Source organism: Protobothrops mucrosquamatus, unplaced genomic scaffold, assembly GCF_001527695.2.
Source record: "Protobothrops mucrosquamatus isolate PMUCROS unplaced genomic scaffold, P.Mucros_1.0 scaffold462, whole genome shotgun sequence".
NCBI classification, from domain to species: domain Eukaryota; kingdom Metazoa; phylum Chordata; class Lepidosauria; order Squamata; family Viperidae; genus Protobothrops; species Protobothrops mucrosquamatus.
This window is the reverse complement of record NW_015386783.1, coordinates 1,020,655-1,032,973: the sequence shown is the minus strand read 5'-3', so window position 1 is coordinate 1,032,973 and position 12,319 is coordinate 1,020,655. Positions and strand designations below refer to the sequence as shown.

Genomic DNA, 12,319 nt, shown 5'->3' with positions numbered 1-12,319 from the left:
CACCAACCACTCTCTCAACAATCTTCTCCAAAAAGAGAAGCTTGGAGACTGGATCAATGTTCTCTGTTGGGTCTCAGGGTGGCCTCTTGAGACAGCAGGTGGTTTCACCCCTGTTCCACAAAGGGGCATTAAATAGCCTCAGATCAACTATTTGCCCACTCCCAGAAGATCTTAACCAACCAGGAAGTGCAAGGATCCAGAACATTGGTCACCAATTTCACACTCACGAAGCTCATGTCCAGTTCCTCAAGAGCAACTGGCTCAAGCTCCTCTGAAATAACAAGACTCGGCCATATCTCCACCACCTACAAAGGACCTGCCCAGCTAGGGTCCATATCCTGGAAAGTGGTCCCTACTCCTCCTCCTTACGTAAGAGAGACCTGAACACTCAAAATAGGGCAGCATGTTAGTGGTCTGCAAATGCAAAAGGAGTGACGTAATTACACTTTCCTGTCCCTGTTGCCAGAAAGTAAGTGTAAGTTCTTAGTTCCTCTTGTTGAATTTGCTCTTTGTTTGCTTCCAGCAGCACTCTAGGCATCTCTGATGCAGAAGATTTGGGTAGAAGGTCTGCCTGCCTAGGTGCTATCTCAGTGAATGCTTCTGCCTTAACCTAAGAGAAAACATGCATAGTACATCTCATGCTTGCCTGGAATCTCTTCCTACCTGAGGCAGCAGCTCAATCCACCTTCGAAGCATTCACATATTGTACAACCAGCTGAATTCCATTTTGATACAACGAGATGCCTGCTCCTGTCTTTAGGATCAACACATATCCTTGTCGCCTCTTCACCTAAGAAAAAAGAATGGAAGAGTGGAAATTACACTCAGAATCCAAATCAACAAGCTGTACTGAGAAGCCTGCTAAAGTTGGAGGTTACTTTTAGAAATCTGCTATTGGACAAATGTAACCAGTATACAAATTCTCTGCATTTGATGCAAAGTATTTTATTTTATTGATCATATTTGTAAGGACCCCTGTTGATCAAATGACATCTTCATTAATACAGAAGGTGTTTTGTGGCCAAGTTAATAGATCTTTAATGAAAACTTGGGGTGTAGAAATTAAGCCAGCAATATTTCTCCTGGCATTACTGAACCTCCGTAAACAGTACAGTTTTGTGCAAATGTATAAAGAGTTTGGTTACCCTCTATATGCTCAGGACGTGGAGCGCAGACTCCTTGGCATGTAGCCAGCATGAAAGAGAAGATGATCAGACTGAAGAAGACTCTCTGAGAAAGGAAAATAAGAAAATGTAAGCCACCACAGAGAACTTAGTGGTTGTTTGAGCAACTGACTGTTCAAAATTTACTAATGTCCTGTTTGATAATGCAATGTTGTTCATGAACTTTAGAAAAAGCCCTCTGGGTTAAGTTTACAATCTTGTGCAAGTGTGCATTTGGATCTCTGTTTCGCAAGAGCGTCAACCTGGAACATCTCCCTCCCCTTTTTGTGTCAACAGCAAACAATCCAGGATACCCAAATATCTCAGCCATTTGTTCATCCACTATGGTAGTAGTCCTCAGCGTGGAATGTCTTTCAGTCCTTTCCCCCTCCAGAGGCAAAACCCTCCACTGATATCATTGGGATTGACCCGCACACACAGAGAGAGACACATAGATGTGCCTTACCCCCACATCAGTTTCTGCCTCTTTTCATACTTTCTCCCACCTGGGATGTTTGGGGGGGGGGAGTTACAATCCTGACTGTATTCCTGATTTGGTGTGCCCTCCATACCAAAAAGTGCATTTCTGCATTTGTGTATCTATCATTAATATTTTTTTAATAACTAGAAAATAAACTCTGATTTTGAGTCCTTGCCCAAAACGTAGACCAGCAATGTCTGGATTTTAAATTCTATCCCACACCCCTGTTTTGCAAACAGTTCTTTTGGAGTTCTATAGAAACATCTGATGGCATTTGATCTTCATTTCTTTCTGTATTTCTGTCTTCATTGCATCTAAATAATGTACAGAGTATTTCTCCCGTTATTATAACCACAGCTACGACTCTGGGCTCTGCTGGAGTGGGTGACTGTCCCAAAGGGGCCACCTCAGTCCTCCAGCCCTTCTCTCCTCGTGTCATCTCAGCTCTGGTTGTGAAGAAAGAAAAAGACATTTTACTTACCATCTTGACTTTGGGGAAGACCCAGGAAACTCTTGGTAGGGAGCAAGGAGAAGGAGGGACGCCTCTCTCTGAAGCCACCGAGGAATCTGCTCCTCCAATTTATACGAAAACCAAGACCGCCCCTTGCGCAATTTTGGGGAAAAAAATTCTGAAAATTTTGCCAGAATAGCCACTGCCAGAAGAAAAACATTTGTTTTATGACTAGTTTTTGTTTGCTTTGTAAATGTGATGAAAGGAAAGTATTTTGTCACCTTTAGAGCAACATGGCTAGAAAAAGTCCGAATTATGGTGAGATTGAATTCCTCCAGCAGAATGTGAGAAGTTGAGACAGCCAGATGTGCAGCTTCCTCCCCACATCTCCCAAGATGAGCCCTAGGCATGTTAAGGATTGTAGCCCGCCCAACAATAAGTTGTCCTACTCTTGGAAATGGGACTTACTCCCATGAATGTCCAGCGACTCCCAAGCCAGAATCAGGACTTTTAGAGCTTTCTTTCAACCTCAGAGTAATATCCTTTGATAATCCTCTCTGAGTCCTCTCTTTATATGTCTCTTCCTGCATGCTTTCTGTCTGTCCATCCAAATCTTCAATAAGGCATTGGACAGAGTAGATTTGCTTTCCCTGCAGGCTCTTTCTCTCCTGGTGGCCGTCTCACATGCTCTTGTCCTGTGGCTCTGCTCAAGGGGAACCGCATGCTCTCCAATGGATTTCCTGCAGTAGATTTTTCTGTTAAGGGTGCACAGAGTGCTTTGTTCCAATAACCCAAAGGGGTTGGTGGCCCAGAGCACTAAGAGGCTTCCACAATTGTCTATTTCATCATTGTGCAATTCTTTGCACTGGCCACAGATGTTGCTGTAAACCATTTCTAGAACATGTTTGATGCTTCAGAATAGAATAGAATAGAATAGAATAGAATAGAATAGAATAGAATAGAATAGAATATATGGAGTGGAATAGAGCAGAATAGAATAGAATAGAATAGAATAGAATAGAATAGAATAGAATAGAATAGAATAGAATAGAATCTGGAAGTGATTTTGGAGGTCTTTTAATCCAGCCATCTCAGACAAGTGACTGTCCAGTCTCTTCTTAAAAACCTCCAGTGATGGAGTGCCGATGATTTCTGAAGGCAAGCTATTCCACTGGTTAATTGTCCTTATGTTTAAGTGATCGTCCACTAGGACTCCAAAGTCCCTCTCACAGTTACTGTTTTTGAGCCAGGTTTCACCTAATCTGTACTTGCACCTTTGGTTTTTCCTGCCCAGGTGTAAAACCTTCCTTTTCTCCACATTAAAACTCATTTTGTTGGATAGGATCCATTGTTCCAGTCTGTCAAGATCTTTTTGGATTCTGAGGTTGTCTTCTGGGGTGTTGGCTACTCCTGCCAGTTTAGTGTCATCTGCAAATTTGATGAGATCCCCTTCTATTCCCTCATCTAAGTCATTTATGAAGATATTGAAGAGTACTGGGCCTAAGATGGAGCCTTGTGGTACCCCACTGCTTGCTTCTCTCCATGTGGATGTAGTACTATTAAAGACTACTTGTTGAGTACGGTTTATCAGCCAGTTAGAAATCCATCTGGTGGTGATGTTGTCTATTCCAACTAACAATCTGAATTGGTCTCTCCACGTCTCATCCTTAGTGAAGCGTGCAAACCAGTGTCTGCATTTCCTGCGTCGGATGAAGAGATCACATCTTTCTCCTTCTGTCCTGGCCACTTTTTACAGAGGCACAATTGAAAGCATTTTAACAAAATGCATCCCTGTCTGCTTTGGTGGCAGCAGGGCCTCAGATAGAAAGTCCACACAGAGAGTGGTAAGGACAGCCGAGAAGATCATAGGAAGCTCATTCCCTGGTATTCAGGATGCTGCTTATAAGCGCTGTGTGCTTAGAGCTCAAAGCATTGCTAGAGACCCCACGCATCCACTTTACGGTCTGTTTCTGTTGCTCCCCTCTGGGAGGAGGTTTTGAAGTATTTCTAGCAGGACTACCCGATTCTGTAACAGCTTTGTTCCCTATGCCATCCGTCTGGTAAACTCCCAAGATTAATTTTTCTCGCTATGCACATGTATACATAACTCAAACTAGACCGTTGTTTTTCTGTGTCATATAATATATGTGGGTATATGCATAATTCTGTATTTATTTATTTTTGTTATATTTATGTAGTGTATATAGGAGGTGGTGACCCTCTGAGAGCTGAATGCAACGAAATTTCATTTTAATGTATGCCAAAACATAGAGTCAGAATTGTCACTTTCCCTCCACATAGTATCACGAGTGGGAAACCGCAAGAAAACGTGGCAGAAGTGGATTGGCTCTAAGGCCCATTTCCCTCCCGGTGGTGATGGGGGGGGGGGTCAATCCTACAACATCAGCTGAGAGTTTTGCCTCTGGAGAGGAAAGACTGAAAGACATTCCATGCTGACAACAACTAGGAGGATGAACAAATGGCCCAGATATTCGGGCATCCTGGATTGTGTGCAGCTGGCACAAAGAGGTGAGGGAGATGTTCCAGGTTGACACAGTTGTGCAATAGAGATCCAAGTACACACTTGCACAAGATTGTAAACTTAACCTACAGGCCTTTTTCCAAAGTCCACAAACATCATATTATTGAACAGATTAGAAAGACCTTGGACAGCTACATTTTCTAACAGCTACTTAGATCTGTCCTGGCTTTTTTTTTTTCCTTTGCCAGAGAGTCTAATGCTTTTACTTCTTTCTTGCTCTTTAGGAGCTTTCCAACGAGCCACAGAAATGCTCAAGTGTTGTTACACAATGCCAAACTGATGCAGGCCGTATCCTCCCATACTGCACGGCTGACATCATAGCACCAGCTTCATGGTTTACACAATTGTTTTGAATAAAAGAAAAGACAAGGAAAAAGATTAAGATGCTGGTGTGAGAGATTTATTCAGGTTCTTTTACACATGAGAGAGTTATTCCAGTGGGTCCAAGTGAAGAGATCAGGCACCACAGCGCTTTGATGGGTCATCGAGCCTATAGAATTCATATTCACATGTTACTCGATTCAACACTGTTTTGCATCCTGCTCTTCCAGCAAGACCACCATACCTTCAAAGTGGAAAAAAGAGAAAAAAGATGAAGTTATGATCAGTCAACGGTGATTTTAAGAAAACACCTCTAAGATCACCTGCCACCTTAGAATTTGCAGACAGCTATTGAAACTTTCTGGGAGAAAGGTTGATTCAGCCAAGGCTTGGCTTGATGCTAAAAACCCAATTCTTGGAAATGCTGTTTTTCACGGAGAAATCTCAGGATTGAGACACCCAGAAATTCATTTTGAATGCTCGTATTGATTGCAACAAGGGTAATGAGCTTCTTGGAGACCTGCAATAATGATCAGCAGGTTGGACAAAATGATTGCCCAGCTGTTCCCGGAGTCCAGAGAAGCCAGGAGAAAGGAAAGAAAGCAAAAAGCAATTCTGCTCCTTGCCACCCTCAGTTTCTCTGCTCCCTTCTGCATCCAACAATCCTGAATCTCCACATAATACCGCTTCCTCAGTGTTGGAAAGATAAGTATGTGGGTAAACTTATCAATACATGTCAATGTTAGTAGTATTAGCAAAGGAGGAACATATCACATATTGATCTAGGTTAAGCATGGGTGACTATCATGAAGTAGTTATTGTTTATTGAAATATGGACTTATTTAAACCATTGATATACCTGCCCATCTTATACTAACCTCTGGATGGCTCCCAGCCAACAGTTAAAAATGTATCATTGTACAATTAATACATACAAATCTGTTAAAATCACCAAGAATAAAAACCTATAGCAAATAGTTCACCACAAGCACTTTCATCAATCTCCTCTATCCCAGTGCTGGTTTTATGTCACAAGTGAGTTTTGGAAGGCTGGGGTCTGGGACCCAGTGCAGCTCATGCAACAGAGGTGTGGGTAAATGTGGGTAAATCTAGGTGTACTTATGACTCCACGTGACTTCACATTCTAGAGCAGTTGTAGCTTCTGGGTGATCTTCAAGGACAGCCCATGTAGAGCTGATTGTAGTTATCCAAACAGGAAGGTATTGAAAGTCCCTGAGAAGTCCAGTAAGGCCAGAATTGTTACACCACTCCATCCCAGTCTCTCCAAAGATTATCAAGAAATGTAACCAATGCCATCTCAAGGCTATTTCCCACTCTGAAGCCAGACTAAAAAGGGTCTGGACAAATTGCTTCAACTTGGTCCCTCTGTGCACCAACCACTCTCTCAACAATCTTCTACAAAAAGGGAAGCTTGGAGACTGGATCAATGTGGTCTGTTGGGTCTCAGGGTGGCCTCTTGAGATAGCAGGTGGTTTCACCCTGTTGCACAGAGGGCCATTAAATAGCCTCAGATCAACTACTTGCCCACTCCCAGGAGGTCTTAACCAACCAGGAAGTGCAAGGATCCAGAACATTGGTCACCAATCGCACACTCACAAAGCTCATGTCCAGCTCCTCAAGAGCAACTGGCTTAAGCTCCTCTGAAATAACAAGACTCGGCCGTATCTCCACCACCTACAAAGGACCTGCCCAGCTAGCGTCCATATCCTGGAAAGTGGTCCCTCCTCCTCCTTACCTAAGAGAGACCTGAACACTCAAAATAGGGTGGGTGGTCAGTGGTCTGCAAATGCAAAAGGAGTGATGTAATTACACTTTCCTGTCCCTGTTGCCAGAAAGTAAGTGTAAGTTCTTAGTTCCTCTTGTTGAATTTGCTCTTTGTTTGCTTCCAGCAGCACTCTAGGCATCTCTGATGCAGAAGATTTGGGTAGAAGGTCTGTCTGCCTAGGTGCTATCTCAGTGAATGCTTCTGCCTTAACCTAAGAGAAAACATGCATAGTACATCTCATGCTTGCCTGGAATCTCTTCCTACCTGTGGCAGCAGCTCAATCCATCACTGTCGCATTCACATCTTAAACAATCAGCTGTATTCCAAGTTGATACAATGAGATGCTTTCTCCCATCATTAGGATCCACACATTTCTTTGGTGCCATGGCTTTACCGAAAAAAAAAGAATTGAAGAGTGAAAAATTGAACCTACAACAGAATCCAAATCAACCAGCTGTACTGAGAAGCCTGCTAAAGTTGGAGGTTACTTTTAGAAAATCTGCTATTGGACAAATGTAATCAGTATACAAATTCTCTGCATTTGATGCAAAGCATTTTATTTTATTGATCAGATTTGTAAGGACCCCTGATGATCAAATGACATCTTCATTAATACAGAAGGTATTTTGTGGCCAAGTTAATAGATCTTTAATGAAAACTTGGGGTGTAGAAATTAAGCCAGCAATATTTCTCCTGGCATTATTAAATCTTTGTAAGCAGTACAATTTTGTGCAAATTTATAAAGAGTTTGGTTACCATCTGTAGGCTCAGGTACAAGGGGACCTCTACCGCAGGCTCCTTGGCATGTAGCCAGCATGAAAGAGAAGATGATCAGACTGAAGAAGACTCTCTGAGAAAGGAAAATAAGAAAATGTAAGCCACCACAGAGAACTTAGTGGTTGTTTGAGCAACTGACTGTTCAAAGTTTACTAATGTCCTGTTTGATAATGCAATGTTGTTCATGAACTTTAGAAAAAGCCCTCTGGGTTAAGTTTACAATCTTGTGCAAGTGTGCATTTGGATCTCTGTTTCGCAAGAGCGTCAACCTGGAACATCTCCCTCCCCTTTTGTGTCAATAGCAAACAATCCAGGATACCCCAATATTTCAGCCATTTGTTCATCCACTATGGTAGTAGTCCTCAGCGTGGAATGTCTTTCAGTCCTTTCCCCCTCCAGAGGCAAAACCCTCCACTGATATCATTGGGATTGACCCGCACACACAGAGAGAGACACATAGATGTGCCTTACCCCCACATCAGTTTCTGCCTCTTTTCATACTTTCTCCCACCTGGGATGTTTGGGGGGAGGAGTGACAATCCTGACTCTGTATTCCTGATTTGGTGTGCCCTCCATACCAAAAAGTGCATTTCTGCATTTGTGTATCTATCATTAATATTTTTTAATAACTAGAAAATAAATTCTGCTTTTGAGTCCTTGCCCAAAATTTAGACCAGCAACGTCTGGATTTTAAATTCTATCCCACACCCCTGTTTTGCAAACAGTTCTTTTGGAGTTCTATAGAAATATCTGATGGCATTTGATCTTCATTTCTTTCTGTATTTCTGTCTTCATTGCATCTAAATAATGTACAGAGTATTTCTCCCGTGATTATAACCACAGCTACGACTCTGGGCTCGGCTGCGGGAGAGTGACTGTCCCAAAGGGGCCACTGCGTTCCTCCAGCCGTTCTATTACATCCACGTCAGTGAAAGCTCATCTTGCAAATGTTAAACAAACCATTTTACTTACCATCTTGGCTTTGGGGAAGACCCAGGAAACTCTTGGTAGGGAGGAAGGACAAAGAGCAGCACCTCTCTCTGAAGTCATGCAAGGAAGGATGCAAGGAATCTGCTCCTCCAATTTATACAAAAAACAAGACCACCCCTTGTGCAATTTAAAAAAAAAAAATCTGAAAGTTTTGTCAGAATAGCCACTGCCAGAAGAAAAACATTTGCTTTATGACTAGTTTTTGTTTGCTTTGCAGATGTGGTGAAGGGAAAGTATTTTGTCACCTTTAGAGCAACATGGCTAGAAAAAGTCCGAATTGTGGTGAGATTGAATTCCTCCAGCAGAATGTGAGAAGTTGAGACAGCCAGATGTGCAGCTTCCTCCCCACATCTCCCAAGATGAGCCCTATGCATTTTAAGGATTGTAGCCCGCCCAACAATAAGTTGTCCTACTCTTGGAAATGGGACTTACTCCCATGAATGTCCAGGGACTCCCAAGCCAGAATCAGGACTTTTAGAGCTTTCTTTCAACCTCAGAGTAATATCCTTTGATAATCCTCTCTGAGTCCCCTCTTTATATGTCTCTTCCTGCATGCTTTTTGTCTGTCCATCCAAATCTTCAATAAGGCATTGGACAGAGTAGATTTGCTTTCCCTGCAGGCTCTTTCTCTCCTGGTGGCCGTCTCACATGCTCTTGTCCTGTGGCTCTGCTCAAGGGGAACCGCATGCTCTCCAATGGATTTCCTGCAGTAGATTTTTCTGTTAAGGGTGCACAGAGTGCTTTGTTCCAACTTGTTTTTGATGAAACAAGATTCCCACTTTCCAGGAATTCCAATATCCCAAAGGGGTTGGTGGCCCAGAGCAGTAAGAGGCTTCCACAATGTAATTGGATAGTTGCCCAAAACGTTGTGAACCTCTGCTCTAGTTATCTCTGATGTAGAAGACTTATGTAGATGGTTTAATTATGTATGTATCCTGTGTACCCTTGTGCTGTTGATATGCAAACTTTTAGAATAGAATAGAGGTGGAAGGGATCTTGGAGGTCTTCTAGTCCAGCCCCCTGCTCAAGCAGGAGAACCTATACCATCTCGGATAAGTGACTGTCTAGCCTCTTCTTAAAAATCTCCTTGCTAGTTGAGGAATTCTGGGAGTTGAAGTCCACACATCTTCAAGCTGTCAAGGTTGAGAAACATTGCCCTAGAAGATCTGCACGAAGCAATGCCAGAGGCAATCGCCTGGATAGCTGATTGGACAACCAGTTACGAGGCCAATGCCATACCCTGGTAGATGGTTTGTATATGATTATATGGGTTGTGTGCATATGTTTTCTTCCCTTCTGTCATTTTCTCATCATACGCTAAAGAAATAATAACCTAAGAATAAGTGTCCCTGAATATGTGCTATCTCAATAAACGTTTAACCTAAGAGAAAACATGCACAAATCAATGCACCTGATGCTCGCCCATAGCTTTTTTCTACCTCTCTTAGCATGTCGTTCCATCTCCATGGCACTGGCATCTGAAGCCATGAGCTGCACTCCAGGTAGACCCAATGAGATGCTTTTTTCCATCATATCGATCAATGCAGGTGGTGGACCTCACCACTTTACCTAAGAAAGAAGAGTCCAGGTGAGCCTGCAACTGGGCCCAAGTCATCAATCTGTACCAAGAAATCTGCCACTAAGGTGGGAGGCATCTCTCAGAAAACGATTGGACATATAAATAAATACATAAGTTCTCTTGCAGCATACTATTTCGTTTTACTTATCGATTGGATTGACAAGGACCCCTCATTATCAAATTACTTCTGCATTAATACAAAATATAAGTTTTCTGGGCCACTTAGGAGAACTTTGATTGAAACCTTGATTGTAGAAATTAAGCCAGCAACATTTCTCCTGACGTTACTAGATCTTTGCCAGCAGCATGGATGAGTAAGCAAGGAGAGAAGCAACCTGGAGCTAAGGAGAAACTTCCTGACAGTGAGAACAATTAACCAGTGGAACAATCTGCCTCCAGAAGCGGTGAACACTCCAACACTAGAAGTTTTTAAGAAGAGACTGGATGGCCATTTGTCCGAAATGGTATAAGGTTTCCTGCCTGAGCAGGGGGTTGGACTAGATGACCTCCAAGGTCCCTTCCAACTTTACTATTATTATTATTATTATTATTATTATTATTATTATTAGTATTATTATTATTATTATTATTATTATTATTATTATTATTATTATTATTATTATTATTATTATAAGGAGCTTGCTTGCCATCTTTAAGCTCAGTTGTAAAGGGATCAGAAAAGCTGACATGTAGCCAGCATGAAAGAGAGATGATCTGGCTGAAGAAGATTCTCTGTGAAAGTAAAAAAAAAAAAGAGAGCCATCAGAGAACTTAGCGGTTGTTTGAGAAACTGGCTGTTCAAAGTCTTCCTAATGTCCTCTTTCATAATATGAGGTTGTTCATGAACTTTGGAAAAAGCCCTCTAAGTTAAGTTTGCAATCTGGTGCAAGTGTGCATTTGAACTCTATTACACAACGGGGTCAACCTAGAACATCTCTCTCCAAAATACTTGAATATCTCAGCTGGGGAAAAACTCTCTTTTGATGTCATTGAGATTGACCCAACTACAGATGGACAGAGATTTGCCTTACCCCCACAATTGGTGGTATTTGCCACTTTTTCATGCCTTCTCCCCCTCATGATGCTTTGTGGAGGGAAAAGGGAGAATCCTGACTCTGTATTCCTGAGGTGATATGTCTCCCCCATCAAAAAATGTGTTTCGGGATTTGTGCATCTACGGTGAATCCTTCTAAACAGCTAGAAAGGAAACAAAATGCAGGAATCCTTGCCCACATAGTACACCAGGAAAGTTTGGATGTTACATTCATCCCACATACTACAAAATGTAATTAATTGGTTATGTGAATATTTTTTTCTCCTTTGTCTCTTCTGGAGTCCTAAAGAAACATCTTTTGGCATTCAGCCTCCAAAGTACCAGCTGTATCTCCTCGAGATGCTGAAGGGCCCATGGTAGCTACAGGCGGTCTTCGAGTTGCGACCACAATTGAGCTGAAGATTTATGTTGCTAAGTGGGACAGTTGTTAAGTGAGTTTTGCCCTATTTTGCAACCTTTCTTGCCACCGTTGTTAAGTGAACCACTCAGTTGTGAAGTTAGTAACACGGTTGTTAAGTGAATCTGGCTTCCCCATTGGGTCTGCTTGTCAGACGGTCACAACAGGGAACCACATGACCCGGAACACTGCGACCGTCATAAATAGGGACCGGTTGCCAAGCATCGGGATTTTGATTACGTGATCATGGAGATGCTGCAACAGTCGTTAAGTGTGAAAAAGAGTCATAAGTCACTTCTTCAGTCCTGTTGTAGCTTCGGTCATTAAACAAACTGTTCTAGGTTGGGGACTCCTTGTGTGCCATCAGGAATGTGCATGAAAGTTTTTTGTCATTCTCTGAGAAGTGGGGGAGTCCATGTGGCCCCACCTGCAACAATTAAGCTATTTGAGGGCACGTTCCTAGCACAACTATTATTATAGGGTGTACATCTGGGACCTTCTCTTGGTTTTGCACCACTGCACTTGTTTAATCCCAGTTCCTAAACTTCTACGTTTCCCATTGCATCTTCAGTGCAAGCTAATTCATGGAGGGAGGGAAGACCAGAATATGCCAGGGCACATTAAATTCTTGACTGAGACTGAAGTTCCTTCTTCAGGTTTATCCTGCTTAGCTCCAGACTATGGACTTCAAAGAGCATCAAAGATTAGATGCTTATCTGAGTGATATATTCAGTTTCATTTACGTGTGAGCTATCTATTATGCTCCCTCTACGTCAGG

General features: G+C 42.3%; 1 protein-coding gene across 1 annotated transcript in view; it reads right to left on the bottom strand.

Annotated features, from left to right (window-relative positions):
* Positions 1–5,093: 5,093 nt before the first annotated feature.
* LOC107287966 (small serum protein 2-like) overlaps positions 5,094–12,319 on the bottom strand; it is an 11,312-nt gene continuing 4,086 nt past the window's right edge. Inside the window, exons 2-4 of the mRNA XM_029284250.1 lie at positions 7,512–7,594; positions 7,009–7,173; positions 5,094–5,202 (exon numbers count right to left, since the gene is read on the bottom strand). Coding sequence (XP_029140083.1) covers positions 5,094–5,202; positions 7,009–7,173; positions 7,512–7,594 — 357 coding nt within the window. The remainder of the gene's footprint in view (positions 5,203–7,008; positions 7,174–7,511; positions 7,595–12,319) is intronic.